The sequence below is a fragment of the Cololabis saira genome, chromosome 10 (assembly GCF_033807715.1).
Source record: "Cololabis saira isolate AMF1-May2022 chromosome 10, fColSai1.1, whole genome shotgun sequence".
NCBI classification, from domain to species: Eukaryota; Metazoa; Chordata; class Actinopteri; order Beloniformes; family Belonidae; genus Cololabis; species Cololabis saira.
Window position 1 is genome coordinate 37,906,165 of NC_084596.1, and position 25,644 is coordinate 37,931,808.

Genomic DNA, 25,644 nt, shown 5'->3' on the forward strand with positions numbered 1-25,644 from the left:
TATCAGAAATGACACCACCCACGACTTCCTATGTCAAACCCTTCAAAAGTTATAGCAGAAAAAAGGGACGACCAGTCAGAAGAAGGGGCGGGGCTAATTCAGGGCAAAGAAGATCAAGGACTCATTACAGAGTCCCATGACACCACCCACGACTCTCTATGTCAAAACATTCAAAAGTTATAGCAGAAAATAGGGACAACCAATCAGAAAAAGGGACTGGGCTAATTGTCACCAATTATGGTCAAGGACTCAATGCCGAGTCCCATGACACCACCCACGACTCTCTATGTCAAACCTTTCAAAAGTTATGGCAGAAAAAAGTATTCTAGGGGGCGCTGTTGAGCCGTGAGGACACGCCCATTAATGCAAACCATGAAAAAAAAAATCAGATCACTCAAATGAACGACGATCATACAGTACAGCTGTATCTCATGGTCCAGAATGTATGATATTATATTAATCTATTATACCATATTATATTACATGTTGTTATTTCATATTAGCGTACCCAGTAATATAGCATATTGTATTATTGCATTGTATGTTGCTTCATTTCATATATTTTTGACTGTATTATATTGTAAAATTATATATCATAGCAATTGCATTATTATATAATTTCAATTTATAACACTAATATACAATTCCTCACACACACACTCCTTCCAAATGTTTCTTTTTTTTCTCCATTATGACAATTGTATGCTGACATCCGTTATGTTTTTTGTTTTTAAGCTTGTTATGTCTGTTATTCAAATATATTAATACATTCATTAATATGCTATACTGTATTTTGTATTGTGTATATTGTGTGTGCGTGTGTGTGTGTGTGTATATATATATATATATATATATATATATATATATATATATATATATATATATATATATATATGTGTGTGTGTGTGTGTATACCTGAAGTGTGACTACCTGCAGAACGTATTTTAGCATGAAAGCTTGCATATTTAACGTACATCAAGCATCCTGTATCATAGCTACATGTCTGCCGTTTGTAACAAAGCAAACCGCGTGAAAATCGGTTGAAAATCAAGTGAGTTATAGTTATTTTACTTATGCAGACACCTCCTTCCACAATAGAAGTGAACGCTCTAGAGTTAAAGCGATACCGATCCAAGATGGCGGCCACGCCCGACGTTCTCAGGCAGTCAATGCGGCGCCTCGACCAAGATGGCGGCCGCGCTGAACATCAGCCCCTCCCCCCGCGGGAGCTGCGCGCGCAAACTCCACTGAAATTCAAAAGTTATGGCAGAAAATCGGGACAACCAATCAGAAGAAGGGGAAAGAGAAAAGTAATGTGCGTCGTCACAGGACAGAGACGAACATTTTGATGTAAAAAAAACACAAAAGTTGCTGACAAAAATTTTGGCATTTCAAGCCAGGCTTGAACTCTCGACCTCTGGCAGCAAAGACCGCAATAATGTGGCTGAGCTAAGTCTCAGCTATTCCTTTCATCTGACCTACTGGCTTAGGACAGACCAACATAGCGATAAAATGTCTGGAACTTTTTTTTCCTAATTTTTTAAATATTTGTAAGTTATAAATATTAGTAAAACCCTACTATTTAAATTATTACTTTTTCTGTAACCATTCTGCCAAGGTTGTAACCGGGCTGAGCCGGGAATATTTCTGAAGTCACCACATTACAGGGAGCTGATTGGTCGGGGGGCGGGGCCGTCATCACCCTACTCGCCACTGATTGGTCGGGGGCGGGGCCGCCATCACCCTACTCGCCACTGATTGGTCAGGGGGCGGGGCCGGCAGACGTTTGAATAAGGAAGCGGGAGTCAGCGCGAGAGCGACTGGCGGCTCGCGGCAATTTTATTATAAAAAAAGGACAACCAATCAGAAGAAGGGGCGGGGCTAATTCAGGCCAATGAAGTTCAAGGACTCCATAAAGAATCTGATGACACCACCCACGACTCTCTATGTCAAACCATTCAAAAGTTATAGCAGAAAATCGGGACAACCAATCAGAAGAAGGGGCGGGGCTAATTAAGGCCAACGAAGCTTAAGGACTCATTACAGAATCCCATGACACCACCCACGACTCTCTATGTCAAACCATTCAAAAGTTATGGCAGAGAAAAGTATTCTAGGGGGCGCTGTTGAGCCGTTAGGCCACGCCCATTAATGCAAACCATGAAATATCACATTTATCGCCAGGCCTGGCTTGCATGCAAATTTTGGTGACTTTTGGAGAACTATCAAATATGGACCAATCAGATGAAGGGTGGGTGCGCTTTTTCGCGTCTAGCATCGCCACGGTAACACTTTTGAAAGAGAAAAGTAATGCGTGGTGTCGCACGATGGAGACGCACATTTTGGTGTATAACACACCTGGGTGCACGTTACGGTTCGGGCTGAATTAACTGCCGAAGGAATGGCATAAATTGTGCCAAAATTACACAATTAATTCAAAATGGCTGACTTCCTGTTCGGTTTCGGCCATGGCTCCAAGAGACTTTTCTTTAAGTTGCGACATGATACAGGTGTGTACCGTTTTTCGTGCATGTACGTCAAACCGTATTGTGGGGCTTGAGGCACAAAGTTTTCCGGGGGGCGCTGTTGAGCCATTTTGCCACGCCCATTAATGCAAACCATGAAATATCAAATTTATCGCCAGGCCTGGCTTGCATGCAAAATTTGGTGCCTTTTGGGGAACTATCAAATATGGACCAATCAGATGAAGGGGGGGTGCGCTTGTTGGCGTCTAGCATCGCCACGGTAACACTTTCGAAAGAGAAAAGTAATGCGTGTAGTCGCAGGATGGAGACGCACATTTTGATGTATAACACATCTGGGTTCACGATACGGTTCGGGCTGAATTAACTCTCGAAGGAATGGCATATATTGCTCCAAAATTACGCAATTAATTCAGAATGTTCAAAATGGCCGACTTCCTGTTCGGTTTCGGCCATGGCGCCAAGAGACTTTTCTTTTAGTTGCGACATGATACAGGTGTGTACCGATTTTCGTTCATGTACGTCAAACCGTATTATGGGGCTTGAGGCACAAAGTTTTTTCTGTTGAACCAATCAGATGAAGGGTGGGCGCGCTTTTTGGCGTCTAGCGCCGCCACGGTAACGCTTTTGAAAGAGAAAAGTAATGCGTGTTGTCGCAGGATGGAGACGCACATTTTGATATATAACACACTTGGGGGCATGTTACGGTTCGGGCTGAATTAACTTTCGAAGGAATGGCATAAATTTCGCCAAAATGACACGACTAATTCAAAATGGCCGACTTCCTGTTCGGTTTCGGGCATGACGCCAAGAGACTTTTCTTTCAGTTGCGCCATGATACAGGTGTGTACCGATTTTCGTGCATGTACGTCAAACCGTATCGTGGGGCTTGAGGCACAAAGTTTTCAAGGGGGCGCTGTTGAGCCAATTTGCCACGCCCATTAATGGAAACCATTAAATATCAAATTTTTCGCCAGGCCTGACTAGGGTGCAAAATTTGGTGACTTTTTGGGCATGTTAAGGGGGGCAAAAAGGCCTTCACTTTGTCAGGAAAATAATAATAATAATAATAATAATAATAATTAAAGCTGCAAGCAGCGATGAACGGGCCCTCGCACTCACGGCCACCGCCCCCCATAAGTATCAGAAATGACACCACCCACGACTTCCTATGTCAAACCATTGAAAAGTTATAGCAGAAAAAAGGGACAACCAATCAGAAGAAGGGGCGGGGCTAATTCAGGCCAATGAAGGTCAAGGACTCCATACAGAGTCTGATGACACCACCCACGACTCTCCATGTCAAACCATTCAAAAGTTATAGCAGGAAATAGGGACAACCAATCAAAAGAAGGGGCGGGGCTAATTTTCACCAATTATGGTCAAGGACTCAATACCGAGTCCCATGACACCACCCATGACTCTTTATGTCAAACCATTCAAAAGTTATGGCAGAGAAAAGTTTTCCGGGGGGTGCTGTTGAGCCATTTTGCCACGCCCATTAATGCAAACCATGAAATATCAAATTTATCACCAGGCCTGGCTTGCATGCAAAATTTGGTGACTTTTGGAGAACTATCAAATATGGACCAATCCGATTAAGGGGGCACGCTTTTTGGCGTCTAGCATCGCCACGGTAACACTTTTGAAAGAGAAAAGTAATGCGCGTAGTCGCAAGATGGAGACGCACATTTTGAGGTATAAGTCACCTGGATGCACGTTACGGTTCGGGCCGTATTAATTGCCGAAGGAATGGCATTAATTGCGCCAAAATTACACAATTAATTCAAAATGGCCGACTTCCTGTTCAATTTCGGCCATGGCGCCAAGAGACTTTTCTTTAAGTTGCGACATGATACAGGTGTGTACCGATTTTCGTTCATGTACGTCAAACCGTATTATGGGGCTTGAGGCTCAAAGTTTTTTCCCTCTGAACCAATCAGATGAAGGGTGGGCGCACTTTTTGGTGTCTAGCGTTGCCGCGGTAACGCTTTTAAATGAGAAAAGTAATGTGCGTCGTTGCAGGACAGGGACGCACATATTGATGTAGAAAAAAAAAATTGCTGACAAAAAAGTCTGGATACTGCGGGAATCGAACTCTGATCTCTGACACCAAAGACGGGAACACTCTGGCTGAGCTAAGACTCAGCTTCTCATTTCTATTTGACCTACTGACTTAGGAGAGACCAACATATCGATATTTAGTAATGTAAGTCTGGAGCTGTTTTTTCTAATTTTTTAAAATATTTGTAAGTTATAAATATTAGTAAAACCCAACTATTTTAATTATTACTTTTTCTGTAACCATTCTGCCAAGGTTGTAACCGGGCTGAGCTGGGAATATTTCTGACGTCACCACATTACAGGGAGCTGATTGGTCGGGGGGCGGGGCCGTCATCACCCTACTCGCCACTGATTGGTCGGGGGGCGGGGCCGTCATCACCCTACTCGCCACCGATTGGTCGGGGGGCGGGGCCGTCATCACCCTCCGCGCCACTGATTGGTCGGGAGGCGGGGCCGTCATCACCCTACTCGCCACCGATTGGTCGGGGGGCGGGGCCGGCAGACGTTTGAATCAGGAAGCGGGAGTCAGCGCGAGAGCGACTGGCGGCTCGTGGCGATTTTATTATAAAAAAGGGACAACCAATCAGAAGAAGGGGCGGGGCTAATTCAGGCCAAAGAAGCTCAAGGACTCATTGCAGAGTCCCTTGACACCACCTACGACTTCCTATGTCAAACCATTCAAAGTTTATAGCAGAAAAAAGGGACAACCAATCAGAAGAAGGGGCGGGGCTAATTCAGGCCAATGAAGGTCAAGGACTCCATACAGAATCTGATGACACCACCCACGACTCTCTATGTCAAACCATTCAAAAGTTATGGCAGAGAAAAGTATTCAAGGTGGCGCTGTTGAGCCGTTAGGCCACGCCCATTAATGCAAACCATGAAATATAAAATTTATCACCAGGCCTGGCTTGCATGCAAAATTTGGTGACTTTTGGAGAACTATCAAATATGGACCAATCACATGAAGGGGGGGCGCGCCTTTTGGCGTCTAGCGTCGCCACGGTAACACTTTTGAAAGAGAAAAGTAATGCGTGGTGTCGCAGGATGTAGACGCACATTTTGATGTATAACACACCTGGGTGCACGATACGGTTCGGGCTGAATTAACTCTCGAAGGAATGGCATAAATTTCGCCAAAATGACACAATTTATTCAAAATGGCCGACATCCTGTTCGGTTTTGGCCATGGCTCCAAGAGACTTTTCTTTAAGTTGTGCCATGATACAGGTGTGTAGCGATTTTCGTGCATGTACGTCAAACCGTATTGTGGGGCTTGAGGCACAAAGTTTTCCGGGGGGCGCTGTTGAGCCATTTTGCCACGCCCATTAATACCAACCATGAAATATCAAATTTATCACCAGGCCTGGCTTGCATGCCAAATTTGGTGCCTTTTGGGGAACTATCAAATATGGACCAATCAGATGAAGGGGGGGTGCGCTTGTTGGCGTCTAGCGTCGCCACGGTAACACTTTCGAAAGAGAAAAGTAATGCGTGTAGTCGCAGGATGGAGACGCACATTTTGATGTATAACACATCTGGGTTCACGATACGGTTCGGGCTGAATTAATTCTCGAAGGAATGGCATATATTGCTCCAAAATTACACGATTAATGCAGAATGTTCAAAATCGCTGACTTCCTGTTCGGTTTCGGCCATGTCGCCAAGAGACTTTTCTTTTAGTTGCGACATGAAACAGGTGTGTACCGATTTTCGTTCATGTACGTCAAAGCGTATTATGGGGCTTGAGGCGCAAAGTTTTTTCTGTCTGAACCAATCAGATGAAGGGTGGGCACGCTTTTTGGCGTCTAGCGTCGCCACGGTAACGCTTTCGAAAGAGAAAAGTAATGCGTGGGGTCGGAGGATGGAGACGCACATTTTGATGTATAACACACTTGGGGGAACGTTACGGTTCGGGCTGAATTAACTTTTGAAGGAATGGCATAAATTTCGCCAAAATGACACGACTAATTCAAAATGGCCGACATCCTGTTCGGTTTCGGGCATGACCCCAAGAGACTTTTGTTTAAGTTGTCCCATGATACAGGTGTGTACCGATTTTCGTGCATGTATGTCAAACCGTATCGCGGGGCTTGAGGCACAAAGTTTTCAAGGGGGCGCTGTTGAGCCATTTTGCCACGCCCATTAATGCAAACCTTTAAATATCAAATTTTTCGCCAGGCCTGACTAGGGTGCAAAATTTGGTGACTTTTTGGGCATGTTAAGGGGGGCAAAAAGGCCTTCACTTTGTCAGGAAAATAATAATAATAATAATAATTAAAGCTGCAAGCAGCGATGAACGGGCCCTCGCACTCACGGCCACCGCCCCCCATAAGCATATCAAAAATGACACCACCCACGACTTCCTATGTCAAACCATTCAAAAGTTATAGCAGAAAAAAGGGACAACCAATCAGAAGAAGGGGCGGGGCTAATTCAGGCCAATGAAGGTCAAGGACTCCATACAGAATGTGATGACACCACCCACGACTCTCTATGTCAAACCATTCAAAAGTTATAGCAGAAAATCGGGACAACCAATCAGAAGAAGGGGCGGGGCTAATTAAGGCCAACGAAGCTTAAGGACTCATTACAGAGTCCCATGACACCACCCACAACTTCCTATGTCAAACCATTCAAAAGTTATGGCAGAAAAAAGTATTCTAGGGGGCGCTGTTGAGCCGTTAGGCCACGCCCATTAATGCAAACCATGAAATATCAAATTTATCGCCAAGTCTGTCTTGCATGCAAAATTTGGTGACTTTTGGAGAACTATCAAATATGGACCAATCAGATTTCAAAATGGCCGACTTCCTGTTCGGTTTCGGCCATGGCTCCAAGAGACTTTACTTTAAGTTGCGACATGATACAGGTGTGTACCGATTTTCGTGCATATACGTCAAACCGTATTGTGGGGCTTGAGGCACAAAGTTTTCCGGGGGGCGCTGTTGAGCCATTTTGCCACGCCCATTAATACAAACCATGAAATATCTAATTTATCGCCAGGCCTGCCTTGCATGCAAAATTTGGTGACTTTTGGGGAACTATCAAAAATGGACCAATCAGATGAAGGGGGGCCGCGCCTTTTGGAGTCTAGCGTCGCCACGGTAACACTTTTGAAAGAGAAAAGTAATGCGCGTAGTCGCAGGATGGAGACGCACATTTTGATGTATAACACATCTGGGTTCACGATACAGTTCGGGCCGTATTAATTCTCGAAGGAATGGCATATATTGCTCCAAAATTACGCGATTAATTCAGAATGTTCAAAATGGCCGACTTCCTGTTCGGTTTCGGCCATGCCGCCAAGAGACTTTTCTTTAAGTTGCGACATGATACAGGTGTGTACCGATTTTTGTTCATGTACGTCAAACCGTATTGTGGGGCTTGAGGCGCAAAGTTTTTTCTATCTGAACCGATCAGATGAAGGGTGGGCGCACTTTTTGGCGTCTAGCGTCGCCACGGTAACGCTTTTGAAAGAGAAAAGTAATGCGCGTAGTCGCAGGATGGAGACGCACATTTTGATGTATAACACACCTGGGTGCACGTTACGGTTCGGGCCGTATTAACTGCCGAAGGAAGGCATACATTTCGCCAAAATGACGCGATTAATTCAAAATGGCCGACTTCCTGTTCGGTTTCTCGACATGACGCCCAGAGACTTTTCTTTAAGTTGTGTACTGATACAGGTGTGTACCGATTTTCGTGCATGTACGACAAACCGCATTGTGGGGCTTGAGGCACAAAGTTTTCAAGGGGGCGCTGTTGAGCCAATTTGCCACGCCCATTAATGCAAACCATTAAATATCAAATTTTTCGCCAGACCTGGCTTGCATGCAAAATTTGGTGACTTTTTGGGCACGTTTAGGGGGGCAAAAAGGCCTTCCTTTTGTCAGAACAATAAGAAGAAGAAGAAGAAGAAGAAGAAGAATTCCTGCAATTACAATAGGGCCTTCGCACTGCAAGTGCTCGGGCCCTAATAATAATAAAAATTCCTGCAAATACAATAGGGCCTTCGCACTGAAGGTGCTCGGGCCCTAATAAAAATTCCTGCAAATACAATAGGGCCTTCGCACTGCAAGTGCTCGGGCCCTAATAATAATAATAATAAAAATTCCTGCAAATACAATAGGGCCTTCGCACTGCAAGTGCTCGGGCCCTAATTAAAGCTGCAAGCAGCGATGAACGGGCCCTCGCACTCACGTCCACCGCCCCCCATAAGCATATCAGAAATGACAGCACCCACGACTTCCTATGTCAAACCATTCAAAAGTTATAGCAGAAAAAAGGGACAACCAATCAGAAGAAGGGGCGGGGCTAGTTCAGGCCAATGAAGGTCAAGGACTCCATACAGAATCTGATGACACCACCCACTACTCTCTATGTCAAAACATTCAAAAGTTATAGCAGGAAATAGGGACAACCAATCAGAAGAAGGGGCGGGGCTAATTCAGGCCAATGAAGGTCAAGGACTCCATACAGAATCTTATGACACCACCCACGACTCTCTATGTCAAACCATTCCAAAGTTATAGCAGAAAATCGGGACAACCAATCAGAAGAAGGGGCGGGGCTAATTAAGGCCAACGAAGCTCAAGAACTCATTACAGGGTCCCATGATACCACCCATGACTTCCTATGTCAAACCATTCAAAATTTATAGCAGAAAAAAGGGACAACCAATCAGAAGAAGGGGCGGGGCTAATTCTGGCCAATGAAGGTCAAGGACTCCATAAAGAATCTGATGACACCACCCACGACTCTCTATATCAAACCATTCCAAAGTTATAGCAGAAAATCGGGACAACCAATCAGAAGAAGGGGCGGGGCTAATTAAGGCCAACGAAGCTTAAGGACTCATTACAGAGTCCCATGACACCACCCACAACTCTCTATGTCAAACCATTCAAAAGTTATGGCAGGGAAAAGTATTCTAGGGGGCGCTGTTGAGCCGTTAGGCAACGCCCATTAATGCAAACCATGAAATATCAAATTTATCGCCAGGCCTGGCTTGCATGCAAAATTTGGTGACTTTTGGAGAACTATCAAATATGGACCAATCACATGAAGGGGGGGCGCGCCTTTTGGCGTATAGCGTCGCCACGGTAACGCTTTTGAAAGAGAAAAGTAATGCGTGTTGTCGCAGGATGGAGACGCACATTTTGATGTATAACACACCTGGGTGCACGTTACGGTTCGGGCTGAATTAACTGCCGAAGGAATGGCATAAATTTCGCCAAAATGACACAATTTATTCAAAATGGCCGACATCCTGTTCGGTTTCGGCCATGGCTCCAAGAGACTTTTCTTTAAGTTGTGCCATGATACAGGTGTGTAGCGATTTTCGTGCATGTACGTCAAACCGTATTGTGGGGCTTGAGGCACAAAGTTTTCCGGGGGGCGCTGTTGAGCCATTTTGCCACGCCCATTAATGCAAACCATGACATATCAAATTTATCGCCAGGCCTGGCTTGCATGCCAAATTTGGTGCCTTTTGGGGAACTATCAAATATGGACCAATCAGATGAAGGGGGGGTGCACTTGTTGGCGTCTAGCGTCGCCACGGTAACACTTTTGAAAGAGAAAAGTAATGCGTGTAGTCGCAGGATAGAGACGCACATTTTGATGTATAACACATCTGGGTTCACGATACGGTTCGGGCTGAATTAACTCTCGAAGGAATGGCATATATTGCTCCAAAATTACGCAATTAATTCAGAATGTTCAAAATGGCCGACTTCCTGTTCGGTTTAGGCCATGGCGCCAAGAGACTTTTCTTTAAGTTGTGACATGATACAGGTGTGTACCGATTTTCCTTCATGTACGTCACACCGTATTATGGGGCTTGAGGCACAAAGTTTTTTCTGTCGAACCAATCAGATGAAGGGTGGGCACGCTTTTTGGCGTCTAGCGTCGCCACGGTAACACTTTTGAAAGAGAAAAGTAATGCGTGGGGTCGGAGGATGGAGACGCACATTTTGATGTATAACACACTTGGGGGAACGTTACGGTTCGGGCTGAATTAACTGCCGAAGGAAGGCATAAATTTCGCCAAAATAACACGATTAATTCAAAATGGCCGACTTCCTGTTCGGTTTCTCGACATGACGCCCAGAGACTTTTCTTTAAGTTGCGCCATGATACAGGTGTGTACCGATTTTCGTGCATGTACGTCAAACCGTATCGTGGGGCTTGAGGCACAAAGTTTTCTAGGTGGCGCTGTTGAGCCATTTTACCACGCCCATTAATGCAAACCATTAAATATCAAATTTTTCGCCAGGCCTGACTTGGGTGCAAAATTTGGTGACTTTTTGGGCATGTTAAGGGGGGCAAAAAGGCCATCACTTTGTCAGAAGAAAAAAAAAAATAATAAGAAAAATTCCTGCAAATACAATAGGGCCTTCGCACTGAAGGTGCTCGGGCCCTAATAATAAAAATTCCTGCAAATACAATAGGGCCTTCGCTCTGAAGGTGCTCGGGCCCTAAAAATAGTCCTGCACATTGTAAACATGTCCCATCAGTGGCTATAAAAAAAAGATCACATGAGGTGGTTATGTTTAACACGGCCAACAGTTTTCCTGTTAATTAGCACCATGATCAATGTAGCGTTTCATTCACAAAAGCTCTGAGGGGCTGAGCTGTGACTAAGAAAAAAATATTTACAAATCACAAAACTATTGCTTTTAGGAAGGTCATAGCGTTAGAACAGCAGATCCCACCGGCAGGGGCAGACAAGGTTCTAGGGAAGAAATGGTAACTGCTGATTGGACAGTGTTGTAAAACACTAAACTAGGCTGACACTTCTTCATTCAAACTGAACTTCTGGAGCAAAGAAACACTGCATAATAGAAATCAAAGCAAATGTGCCATATGCAGTAATAGATAACAGAAATCCTTAGCACCACCATCCCCTCCTCAATGTTTTACTAAGCTTGAGAAAGGATAGAAAACTATAAAAGTGGTCGGGAGGCCTCCGCACATGTACCGAGAGGATGATGAATGGCAGTGGGCTGACCTTAGTTAGATCGATGCGGGTCGCTCCTTCAAAACTCTTTTTGGTACTGAACAGAAAAGATGTGGGCTGCTCATAACTCGGTGTTGTGGATGTACTTACCCACTCTGTAGATGCCATAAACACCTACTGATGGGAACGAATCTGTTGTTTACATCTGTGCCTGTCAGCCTTTCACTAGTGGAGACAGCGAGCAGCGGGAGCATCAGCTGCCCTTGACAGGAAGATGTTGTTGTCAAAAACAACTCCTAGTCCTAGGTGTACAAGAACTGTTAAAAATTCAATAAAATTCACTGTTAAAAAGAGTAGTTTTTACTCAGTATTAATTTATTTTCTTTTTTATTGTCCATAAATGTAAAATTGATGAGCACTCTCACTATGATACCAAAGTTTAAGGCACTTGCTTGATGCTTAATTCCTACCCCTCACTGCACAGTCTCATCTGACTGGTCCTAGTTCACAATGTAACCAGGGTGCTTGCACACCTTAGTTTTGTTTTTCTGATCAGAATCACCTGATGATTTTTTAAACTTGTAGTATTGTATTGGTCCGATACAGCAAAGACAAAAGTAAAACGTGTAAGGAAGAATAAAAAAAACAAAGAACAAGATCACCTTGAAACTGAAGTGCAGCCGCCTGTTTAGATGGTTGCTTCGATGGAGTCGGTGAAGAGACAGAGCAAAGCAGTAAAAGAGGTTGCATGAATTAATCATACAGAACTGTGAACTATGCAGTCCTACAGAAACAAATCTATAGGCTTAATTCAGTCCCCAAATCATGCTAGTCTAGGCTTTCAATGTTTTGGTTCGGTACACTTTCTTTCTTTCACCAGGAGGGTTGAACCAGAGTTCATCAGCTGAGTCGGATCAAATTCCTTTGGTCTGTACATCAAATGAAGCCGCACCGCACTAAGCATGACATGACAGGCGGCAAAGAAACGTTACCTGTATTTTAGTTTTTTGTTTTCTTTTGCCGTCTGCCTTTTCCTTGTACAGCACTGTGTGGATCCCATGGCCACAGTCATAGTCTGATATAATAACAAACGAGGTTAGTTGGTGTTTTATTACATGTGAGTCAAACATCTGTCACTCCCTGCTGAAAGTAATTATGCATGATTTCAGCTGTCATCTTAACAAAGCACACAAATTTGAAATGTAATGACTGAATCTCGGTCATTTTGCTGAAGACAGTGATTTTTCTCTTAAAGACTGGCTAAGTGGGACGTAGGTCTGGTTCCTTTCAAAGCACTGATGTCTGACAATTTTCATAGTTAATTTTGTTAGAAGATGACATGTAACATTTAGCAACCATCTGGCTCTGTAAGGATGTCATAATTCATTTTCACTTTTGAAGTTCAAAGAACTTTTGCTAAACTGCCAAAACTTACTGAAGCCATTATTATTATAATTATTATCTTTTTTTCCCTCTCTCTCTTCAGGAAGATATAGTAAATCAGTGAAGCAGCCACCTGTTCCAAGAATTAAAATGAAAATGCATCTTGTGACAAAAACACTTGGATACTTTTGATTTGCAACAGCTTTTGTCTGCCATTCTCACAATGATCCCCTTGACTATGACACTCAATAACCTCATGGCTTTCAATAAAAGACAATGACAGCCACCAGAAACCCACTCCCACGCCACTGCCTCGATTAGTCTGCAGCAAACACATTTCACATATTTTATTTAAATGAGTCAATGTAATATTCCTCTTGAGGGTGTGGTACAGAAAGCTGAAATGAACCAATGTAATGTAATGTGGAACTGTAAAAACAAAAAAAGGGATCCCTGAATAAAGTAGTTGGAACGGGTTAGTTTGGGAGGGAGGGTTGTCAGGTAGACGCACCATCTTAATCATTGATCCCAACCAGGGAGCAGAACAAGAACAAAGGGCACTAAAATATTCATTAAAACCTGCTCTGAGCTTGTCGAGTGAGAAAGGAATAGGGAGAGGAGGAGGAGGAGAAGGAGGAGGAAGAGGGGGGATGACGGTAAGGAGTAATGAGAGGAGGTTAGCTTTTTAACATCTCATTACTGGAGTCCATTGACACCCACAGAGGCAGGGAGATAGAGACCCTGCTACTGAGCTCTGTAATTTGAAGCTGGATCATATCGAGCCCCATGCTCTAGAGATGTCACTCTGATAGGACCTCCTCCCGCGGTGCGGGTGCATCGAGTCTCGTGTCACTTTGTATCTAAAATCATCTATTGTTCCATCAGCCGGCTGCCAATGGCACGAAACGGGATGCGTGTCTTTTTTCTAAAATGAAAACAACCTTTCTGCACAGGGAGACTGATTTAGATTTGCTTTCACTAACAAATAATAATAAAAAAAAAAAAAAAAAGAAAAAAAGTGATTCAGGGATTCAGTGAGCTTAAAATATGGACCATAGGGGAGTCATGCTGGGTAGCGAGAATCAAACCAGCTCTGTGTGTGAGTATCGATGCCCTCCGGAGACGAAGCTCAAAGGACTGCAGCTCTGTGCGTGAAGGTGTGAGACCATGCATTATGTGCATACCTCAACACAATGTCTGCTTTTTCTGTGTTGGCGAGTGTCATATCAGCGACCACCTGCTCTCAGCCCCCCACCCCCACTTCCCCTTTTCCCTGTTCACCAAGCCCAACACCCCTACACACACACACACACACACACACACACACACACACACACACACACACACACACACACACACACACACACACACACACACACACACACACACACACACACACACAGATAAATAAATAAAAATAATTTTGTGTGACTGTTTACAATACATGGCTTTTCCTGAGACTGAAAAAAGGATGGAGAGAAAAAAAATAAATACAGTAGAAGTTACGACAGTGACGAAGAAAGAAAGAAAAAATACATACAATAACAGATGGATCAAAACTCAAAAAGTTAAACATAATGACGGTTGGAGTGAAAGAAAAATAAAAACAACAAACCTCCAGTGGTGGTTAAACAACATAAAATGTTGACTTCTTCTTTCACTGAACGATGGAAACAGATGCTTTGTGCCACTCCAGCACAGCGGGGCGGGAGCTTTTGAAGAAGCGCCAGTGAATATCACAAAAAAGATTTTCTTTCTCTCCCTCCCTCTGTCTGTCTGAGCTTTGTTTTCTCAAAGGCAAGCAGGATGTCTAATCAGGACGTGACAACGAGGGTCACAGTGCTGATTCACTTGCATATTTTACTTACCATTTCCTAAGTCAATAGTTGTTTGCAACTTTGCATTTTTATTGCCTCAAGTGGCTGCTCGCAACAACTGAAAGTTGCACAGGTTGAAAAGGTTCTTTGATTACGGGTCATTTGGGTACAGTCAGCAAACTGCACACTGTGTGGTCATCAGCATTTCAGTCCAGCAGGGATGGAAACGAGGGGTATTGCCTGGATAATTTGCCATCTGCAAGGTTGCATCTGTATTTGCCAAATATTCTTTGATAGTTATAAAGAAAAGAAAATCAGTAACTGCTAGTATTGGAGTTTATAATGAGTTTCAACGGCAGCTGAACCATCTAATTAACAGGACAAGTCAGAATATCCATTAAAAACTTTCATACTTCAACTCCCTTTCACTAAACAGCTGTTAACGTGTCAAATGTGATGAATATTTCATATTACGGCTGATACCAGAAACTGCAGTACAGTTACTGCTTCACAGCCAACAAAACTGAGATAACGAGTGTAAAATCTTTTTCTGTAGTGTTTAGAATTTAAACTCAAATTCTCCTCAACCAGGACTGCATCCTTTTTCTGGTTTTTATAAACAGCAGAAATTGATAAAAGATTTTAGCACATCCACCCGTTATCCTTCCAGGTCCTCAGGGTTACCTACGAAAGTGTCTCACTTTAGGATACGCCCCCTTGCGTATTCCTTAAAAGCTTTGTTATGGGCCTGCCCCTATGGGGTTTGGCCCACTAAATAAAATAATTGGTCACCCATCCGAAAACCTAGTCCTGTCTACTTAAGTCCACAAAGCTCTTACTGGACACGGCACACTCAGCTGCTGCTCTTCAGCTGAAAAGAAATGTTCCCGACTCCTGGTCAGTAAATGCTCCAAGGACAATGGGAGACGTTGGTTGATGCCAAAGCGAAAAGTAACACATTCTTTAAGGACATGTGTTTGTGGTCAATGTTATCCAGTGGCTCAAACAGAGGTCTGGAGAGAGACGCTCCTATTCCACAGCCAAGTCCCATGGGGGCACCAAGTACCTGGAGAACGGGAGTAGCTTGCATGCTCCCTTCATAAAGCTGCAGACCAAAGGATGTTGGCTGTCTGTTTCTAACTTCGGAGCCCGCATGACACACAGATATAGCAGCCCAGTACACTTTGATAGTAGAAATGGCTGTTTTTAGTCCAGTAATTAAGCACAGAACTTCCAAACTAGCAGTGAAACAGTGAAGATACTGATGAAAGAGGGCTCCTGACTAACTTTTCACATTGGTTTTAATTTTTGGTGCATTAAAGGTATTGTGACATGAAAAACACATTTTTCTTGATTTTTTGTGTTTTGTTGGGTGTCTTGACATCAATTACACCCAAAAAACAACTAACTTTTAACATTCAGTGTATTGTGTGCTTTCTGGGATTTTCCGCATAACTATGCAAAAACGGCGCATCTGGTTTGGTGGCGGGCCGTTACGTATAGACCCGCTAAATCACCGCCCCCTCCACCCAGCTCCCTGCCTCCTCTCCTCTCCAGCGCACCATAAAGGCTGATTTATGGTTCCGCGTTACACCGACGCAGAGCCTACGGCGTAGGGTTACGCGGCGACGCGCACCGTACGCTGAACCCTACGGCGTAGGCTCTGCGTCGATTTAACGCGGAACCATAAATCAGGCTTAACACGGAGCTGTTTAGAGCCTCTTCTGTTCTCATCACCGGAGGACAACTGCTAAGAAGACCCGCGGCCACTGACTGGACTTAAGATAAGAGGACACTGCTGCTTGCATGCCTTTATTTTTATGATTGTTTGCAGTGGACTACTTTGCGGTGTTGCTTTTCCGTGCATGCTTCGCCTGTCGCTCCCGGCTTAACTCTCCGACGCCGCTGTTAGAAGTCCGGGACCAGAGGACTCGACTTCCAGTCGAGTCCTCTGGTCACGGACTTCATCCCCGGGCTGTAGTCGCCCTGTCGGGGCTGTGTGTGTGGGTGTTTGTGGTTCGGTGTGCGAGCGTGTGTGTGGAGACGGCAGAAGTTTGTAGCAGTTGGGTTGGAGGAGGTTGGGAGGAGGAGCGGAGCAATGATTGACAGGAAAGGGGGAAAAGGACGCGTTTTTCACGGCGCAAAAAAACACCGTCATAAAAAGCCAGGAATGGAGTACTGGAGTGAAGTTTTTCTTGATACACCCTTTTAGACACATTTGAGGGATGTTGGCCAAGACTTTTAATAGTGTTAAAAGCATGTTAAAAATGATGTCACAATACCTTTAACAAAATTTTGCAAAGCACTGCAGTATTAGGTGAAGGGTCAGAGCAAGGCTACCAGAAGTAGATTAAGGATGATTGTGTTTATAAAATGTGTTTACAGAAATTATATACTGCTTTCATCACAACTCTATAAACTATGAACTGCTCTGCACTTGTAATCATACACAGGTGCAAATAGCATACATTGATATTTGTACCAGGTTGTAAATAGCCTAAGCCTTCTTTTTGTCAATTAACTCCTGCAGGAATTACAAAATTGGCCCAACTGGGGAATGAAAGGAGACGTGTCCTTCTAGTGGCACCACTCCTTAAACACCCTCCATCTACAGTCATAAAGGACGTGGTATCCCCCTGCACTCTGAATGGTGCTAATCACATCTTTAGGTCCCGATGGTCCCAATTAGAGCCAAAGGAGGGAAGGCGTACAAGGGGATGCTAGTGCGTCCATGCCAGGAGTCACGCCCCCAACATGCAGCGCATAAAGGCCGGGACACACCAACCCGACAAACGACCGCAACACTGACTTGAGTGTACATTCTGCGTGTGCGCGAGGTGTAATAAATCCCCATAACTGCAGGCGACGCTAATCTGTGATCACACCCAGGAAGAAAAGGAGAGAAGAACAACCAGAAATGACAAATCGCTCTAGTGTAGAGTTCTGAACAGAGCCCACTGTCATCAGTCAGTGTTTTTATTTCTGATAGAAGTCAAGAGGGATTGAAAATATGATGGCTAATAATGAAAATATAATACAATGAAATACAATCCAAATCGATACCATGATAGAGTGTAGTGTAGCGTCTGTGCCATTGCTCTAGTATGTTTACCATAGTCATTTGTGGTCAACCCTTATTCGCTAGTCATGGGCTAGCACTCCACCAATCAGATTGGTCATAGAGGCCGACGGATATTGGCTGATTCTACATGTCAGCCAAAAGAAGAATGCATATTCAGACGCCGGGACACACCAACCCGACTCGAGTCACTGACCTCGCCCGACTGCCCGACGGTGTCCAATGGCCGATTATCGGGTTGGTGTGTCCCGGCCTTAAAACAGACACGGTCTGTGCCTTCTCCCAAGAGACAAACAAATCCAACGCTGCTCAGCCGTAGTAACCCCACACCTGCTCAGCAATGGCTGGATGCAGAGTCCATTCACCATACAACGGTGTGACCCTGGACACCAGATGTGCCCCCTGATTTAAAATCCTTGGAACATGTGTCACCGAAGAGACAGGAGACACCCACTGCTCCAAAGGATCTGTTTGCACGCCAGCATGTGCAACCGAAGGCAGCGCAACCCTCTCTGACAACATGATGGAGAAATGGGAGAAATTGCCTTATAGAAAACCACAAGCAGCTCCAGGTAATGTATGTGTAACTGCTGGAGGCCTGAACTCCATGAGGAGCTCAGAGATTTCCTTGTGGTTGTCCTCATCAATCAAATCCAGCATGTTGTCCATGGCTGCAGGTGTTGCAGGTAAGTCCAGATGCGTAACTCAGCTAACTGCAGCCTGCGGCCCAGCATCCACCCCGGGATCACACTCATCACCACTGTCAGGTGCAACCCACCGGTTGCTAAGCACAAGTCATCTTTCAGACGAGCTAGCTTGGTGAGCTAGATATCCGCAGAGACTCTTCTAGTGAACACAAGGGTGGTGTTAACTAGGAATGGGGCGATATACGATATTATCGTATATCGCGATTAAAAACGGCTGCGATAACGTTATCGTGGGGTACTGTAATTATCGCCAATTTTTTTTTTTTTTTTTTTTGTCACACAAGGCTACCAGCCAGGTAGAAGCCAGTGTTATTTTTTTCATGTATTTTATTAATATTATTTATTATTATTATTTATTTCATATTTTTTCAGAGAGTAGTACAATCCGTGTGCATTTGACTACTGTGGCACTTTATTTTCACTCAATCTTTGTGTTGGCCATGCAGCTTTTGTTTTGTATACTACAGAGCAGTGCCTTTATTTTATTATTTTTCCAGAGAGCCGTACTAAGTAGCAGGCAGCCAGCCACTGTTAAAGTTTCAGAGAGTAATACAATCAGTGTGCATTTGGCTCTACTTTGTCACTTTATTTCTATTTGTCACTTATTTCTTTCGACTCTCAGGGAAGTATTTTCTTACAAAAAAAGAAAGTTCAAATAAGTACCGGTACTATAGTTTACACTTTGTAATGCATAACATTTACAGTACACTATTTGTTCTCTACCTCAAGTGTCACTTGAGAATGATTTGAGAATAAATGTTCTGAAGGAACCAGTGGATCCACGGTTAGTGTTTTTCCTTGCATTTTAAGAATTTTATAAGCGACACGCTAATATCGTGATAATATCGTAATCGTGATATTTTTGTCCACTAATATCGTGATATGAAATTTTCATATCGTCCCATGACTAGTGTTAACTGGTGTGCTAAACTGTGCAAAACTGGGAAAGAGAAACGCCACAGTCTCTGGTGAAGACTGGAGAAGTAGCTACTGGCTGGCAACAGAGAACGTTTAAGGAGATATGCGCCGAAGCAAGAAGAGGTGTTTGAATGACATTGAATTGTAGCAAAAGCTACTAATCAGATGGTGTCAATTCATCATAATCACAAGCAAATCAGCATTGCCGTAATGAGATAAAAACTACTGTTATTGTAGTACTGTTATTACTACTGTTCTTTTTGAAATGATGGAATTTAAATCTGTGCTGATACATGGATTTTCAGATTCAGGTTTGATCAAATACCTTTTTCTACAAATGAATATAAAACATTAAATTTAACTTACCAACCACACCCCTGGTTCTTTGAATATTTGTATATCTTACTGATTTAACCTCGAGAGGGGAAAGGGGAGTGGGAAGGTTATCTGACATAGATGTTAAACGCTATGGCAACATTAGCTGATGTTTAGAAGATCCCTTTGCAGTATTGAGTAATTTATCAGCAGACCTTTTTTTCTCAAGGCTTTGAAATACAAAATTTTATTTCCATAGAAATATGCTCCACTTACACCAAACTTCAGATGGATCTCTGGTCTCTCAGTTGCAATGCTCTCTTGCTGTAACATGTTTGTTTTACATTCAAGTGCTCATCTGGGCAGATTCAATTCTATTTCTCCACACTGGCTCCTGGTCAGTTTTAATTTGTTTGCTGCTATATGTTGCTTTAACTCCTTAATTAGGCCTTCCAATAAACATCCTCCCCCGTAGAGTCTACTTCCTCTACCAACTCATCTGCACAAGAAGGCATTTTGTGTTTGTCAAAGTCTGGCTCGGACTGTGCTTTCCATTCAAAATCGCCTTCAAATGAGATCAGAGCATTTGAGATTTGGATTCTTGATGATATTAACTTTCCTGCCTCACCCATCCCTCTCTCTCTTAGAGTCTGGTGGTGAATCTCTAAGTGAGTGCGTTGCCTCTGGCGTCGAAATCCATGCACGGTCCAAATTAAATTCCTGGACCACAGATGCCTTCGCTGACCTTCTGGCTTCCTGAGTTCAGTGCAAATGATTGCAACATGCATACAGGGGTGATTAACCACTTTGTAAGTACTCTAATACCAGCACAACTTATGAAAGAGAAACCACATGACCTGTGTGGTTTACATAATACTGCGATTTGACACGTGAATGTTGCTTTGGATCATTGGGCACATCACAACAAGTTTCATGTATGCACTTTCAAAACTAGTATTTATGTCTCATTTACACTGTCTACAGGTGTGTTCCCTGAAAAATCAAAATAATAATTAAATAGTCATAATTAGATTGAGATCCGAGAAGTTTAACTGACCTGATGTAATACTATAAAGATTTAGTGTTGCCTTGATTTCTTTTGAGAAGTACTGTATGTTTTGGTAAGTATTCACAGTCACTACTGTACCTAGATCTAAATTATTGGCATTTACTTGTATTAGATATGGTATTATCTTGTGATGCTTACTGACAAACCCCTCGAAAACTCAAACTTGAATCATATATATATATATATATATATAATATTTAGCTGACAGATTTAATATCACAGCGATCAACTGCTCCCCAACAAGTTGATTCCTAACCCCAACTGAGTAATTACATTGCCTAACCCTAACCATGTTATTTCACTAGCTAATGAGACAATAAAGTTTTAGAGTGGAGGGGGTAAAAATGCAAACATAATCAATGCAAAAAAGGGTAAAAGAAAGGTTAAACGCAATTTCCTGTCTACTTCTGATAAAGACATTGTGTAACTTTCAAGTACAGAAGGATAACTGGTAATTTCCAGCTGTTCTCAACAAATGTCGAATGTGACAACTGCAATACTTGTTTTATTTCTAGCACTAACCTGTTTAACTATTTCAAATTAAACAGAAATAATGTGTTTATGCTAAAGTGTGATGCTAAAAAGACTCTGCTAAGGACACACTAGAGTATCCTTGCTTCAACCTCCTCCAGCAAGCATCTTCTTTCATCGCTCCTTCAGGTGTATTTTAGAAAGACAGCCTTCAATATATTCTGCAAAAATTGATTTTTGGGTCAAAGGCAGGAAGACAGAGGAGGTACAGACTAAACGAATGAGATCAGCATTGTGAAAGAGGTTACAGTTATTATTATTCAAAATGTTTCAAAACTGTAACACCAATTGTTTAAATAGCAGCAAGATCTAGCTTTCCTCTTCCTTTTTGTATCTATAAGTTATTTGGACAGTAGTAATCAAGGGTAAACACCTCTTAGCAGGGCAAATGTTATGATGCACTCATGATGATGATTATAATAATACAAGTGGAAAGTGTGAGTGTGACACTTCACAAAATGAGAGAATTTTTCATTACTCATACATTTACTATCGCTTTGCAGATAAATCTATTGAGAATAAAGTGGCAAAAACAAGAGAAAGTGGAAAATGTGAAAAGAAAAAAAAAGAAAATAATTTTAAAGCCCTGTTGATTACATTTTCCATCTGATTTCAGCCTGAAATCTGATTCATAATTAATTCATTCATTCAGAATGTTTTCTGTAACAATAACAATTAGTCAATATCTACCTTTTGACACATTCAACATTTTGTTGAAATGTATGAAACCATTTTAAAAGTATGTTGACTGACACAGATCTATCACCATCATGTCAGCGCTGTGGGAGCCAAGCGCCCAAACCTTCCCTTCCAGTTTGCCTGCTGAGATACAAATGGCAGAACAACATCCCACGGGCTCCAGTTCACCAACAGCTTGTGTTTACCTGAAAGTGGCCTTTAGAATCTGTCCAGGGGTGCTCTCTTTGGTGTGGTTGTTATATCCGTAGAAAAGGTCTCCAAAGACAGTCTGGTTGGCAGGGATGTCTGTTGTTTCACCACAGTCTACACCCTCAGTGCAGGCTTCTGACAGTGGCAGGCACGATCTCCCATCTGGACCACGCTTGTAGTCCTCAATGCACCTGCAGTGACAGAAACTTTAATTTAACTGATATATTATTTCCTTCTGTCCGTTCTTCCTTTGATTAAACTGCCATGTTACCTTACTTTATGACTTAATATGTAATATATTCTCTCTCTGGGGACTGATGAGGTATCACTTGCCATTTCATTTTACGGTTAAAGGTTAAAAAAATAAAATTGTTGTTAAGAGGATCAACAATTGTCATATGTGAACTGCACGGGCAAATTTGTTCTTCGCTTTACTCTTTCTTAATTAAAACTGGCTTGCAGAAAATAAACTTGGTTTTTAAGCATTATCAGAAGGTGGTGGTAGAACCTAACTGTGGGTTAGACTACATAACTAACCATCAGCTGCTTATCTTGCTGGTTAGTTTACTGTCCTGTAACTTGGCGACCCCACAAGTCTCTCTAGTCTCCATGTTTTGTCAACAATGTTATACCATCAGCTTATTGCCACTATTTGCCATGAAATGAGTCTCCACTCACCCAACACTTCAATCAGCTGCTGCTCTCTAAGATTTGTTCATTCAGTTGATTTAAGCTCACAAGGTTATTGATACAACACTAACTCTTACTCAGAGATATTGCCAATTATCCTTTTGTGGGGTTATGATGGAATATTCACCCAACTAAGACGTCTCAATGTAGAAGCATTAAATTCAGTTCTATATTTCTATTGATTTCTTAAAGCATGAAGTCTTCTAACTGATGTTGTTTTGACATTGTAGAGTGCAACAAACTCTGTGAAATGAACTAAAGGCAGACAAAATAAAGGGAGCGAAATGAGGGATGGGTTGAAGAGAGGATTATCTTTCAGGGATTTACACCATAGAAACAGCTCTCCCCGAATACCAACGATCGCAAAGCAAATGCCACTCTCTGATGGGAAGGATTAGCCACGTCTGCGTTACAGGAAAAGACAACAACAAAATGCCGTTGTTAAGAATTAAATGGAGCAGCAGTTTTGATCGGCCGTTTATGCAAATTTGACATGAAATCCTGCGCCTGCAGCATGTTTGATGGTAAGATAACAATAGCTTGTTGTGTTCGATTAGAAAGGGGCTGGTAATGAGAAATTGTTGTGTTTCACATGTGTAGATCATTAAAAATCATCTCATTTTAGAAGATATCTAGGGAAACCTTAAAATTGACTTTGGCAGCTTTTCACATTCCTAGGATCGTCAGGGGAAGATTCTAGTAACAGCACAATGGTGGTTCTTCTTAAATCTTCTTGTCAATTGTTATGGCTGATAAGAGGTCTCCAAAGATTGAATAACTAATCGTTAACACCTCCAGAGTTTCTAAAGAACAACTTGTAATTTGCAGTCTCCTGCAAAAGGTACTGCCTCAGTTTACTCTCTGGAGAAAGTGTCAGATATGAAGAAATACAGCTTGAACGTGCCCTCCATGCCCTTCATCTGCTCCAAAAACTCCTCTCCAACATATCATGATGACAAATTAATTTCTAACTCGTCCCATAAATTCCTCACAGACAATGTTCCTATGGGTGCTTTCTATCCAATTATCGGGATGCTGTGCACAAACCACCGTGATGTTAGTGCACTCAGGCCTTCCAAAACGAAAGAAATTTATATTATTGATTTCTAGAGAATTTGAAGGAGTGGGGAGAAAATCTGTAAACAAGTAAATGAAAGTAAATATGGAATCCCACATGAGGAGAAAGCGAAAGACCACTTATGAGTAAAAGTAGTTTATAATTGATATCTTTTTCATTTTGGGGAAAAGTACATAATACATATAATTAAAATATAAAGTATGAAAGACATCCTAATTAAAAATGGTAGGAAATTATTTCTTGTAGCATGCAAACCAACGACTTCTGTCACAGCACTAATGCAGATCTTTCAAATTTGAATCAAAGTGCAAGTTAGGATAGAGAAGCTTCCATACCCGCATCTTGATATGTACCACTCACTTTGCATTGGTGCTGTTCCAACACACAGCCTCACACAAATAGCACAAGGTCATTACGCCCTCACCACAATGACAGTCTCCTCAACAACAGATCAAAGCAAACCAGAGCGGACCTGAAGTGTTGGACCAAGATCCGAAACTTCAAACTCCCAAATCCCAACATTGTACAGCAGGAAAAAGAGGTAAACAAGAAGGATCTGAGAATAGTCAGGGCCCAAGGGACATACACAAAGATGTGTAATATTTTGGAGATAGAAAATACTGGATGGGTGTCTGAGCATTCTAGGCTGAACTTGGGTCAAGATAAAACAAACACCAGTCTCAATTGAAGAGACGACTCTAGGAACCAGAATACAATTTTTGTGTATGAAACGCATTTAATACAGATGTCTTTACAGACTAGATGAACAGCTTTGCATTTAAACAGAAAGTGAATAGCTTTTTACATAAAATATACATTAATATGTTTCAATATACATTCAAACCTATTCATTCATATTCAATGAGCAGTAATCTTTTTTGGCTGTATGCTTGCTCCATCACTTGCAGCTGTGCCTGAAATCCCTTACTTACTTAATTACTGGTTCCCCTCCAGACGTGGACACATTACTACACATTACTAGCAGGACTCAATGATGTGATTGGAGGGGCCTTCTTCCACCTTCCCTGTCCTGCGACTGCCTTCAATCACTATTATGTCCACTTTACCCATCGGTCCATGCAGCTGTAGTAGTCCCAGCTACCAAGCCTCTGTGTGCGGCACGAGTTTGACACTCATTGGTATAAATCATACACCTCCAGCTGCAACAGTTGAACACTATTGTTGAATCTGGCTAAAGGATTTGCATTTTTTTGTTTTCCTTTCGTGACATTTTAATGTTCCAGCTCCGCTTTTTAAAACACAAAATCAATTGCCCCATGTCCCCTTTTTAAATTATTTTATTGGTTGTAGAAAGTAACAAAAATCCCAGATTTTACTAAAATAACTTTGTATTTACAATTATATCCGACTCATGTTGCATCTCTTTTACTAGGAACTTGGGGCACATCACTAGTAAGCTGTGTCTTGAGAAGTTGCCAGTGATGGAAATACATTTAAACATTTTTAAAACAAAACAAATTGTATTTAGACTTTAAAAAAAAAAAACACTTCACAAAACCCTCTGAAACAAAAGATTCAAGACTTTCATTGAAAATCCTAATTTATTCACTAAATGTTGCAGTCCATTTGTAGTTTTGTTGTCCAATAACCGCACAGTGCAATGCCCAAATTTTGCTGCAGGACTGAACACATGTCAT

At 42.4% G+C, this 25,644-nt stretch overlaps 1 protein-coding gene across 6 annotated transcripts in view; it reads right to left on the reverse strand.

Moving 5' to 3' along the window:
* Positions 1 to 25,644, reverse strand: part of astn1 (astrotactin 1) — a 490,568-nt gene that overhangs the window by 252,560 nt on the left and 212,364 nt on the right. For all 6 annotated transcript variants that reach the window (XR_009783285.1, XM_061732846.1, XM_061732845.1 and 3 more), the window contains one exon: positions 22,215 to 22,409. Coding sequence is in view for 5 of the 6 variants with exons in the window: in XM_061732846.1 (XP_061588830.1) it covers positions 22,215 to 22,409 (195 nt within the window). In the remaining variant the exon portion in view is untranslated. The remainder of the gene's footprint in view (positions 1 to 22,214; positions 22,410 to 25,644) is intronic.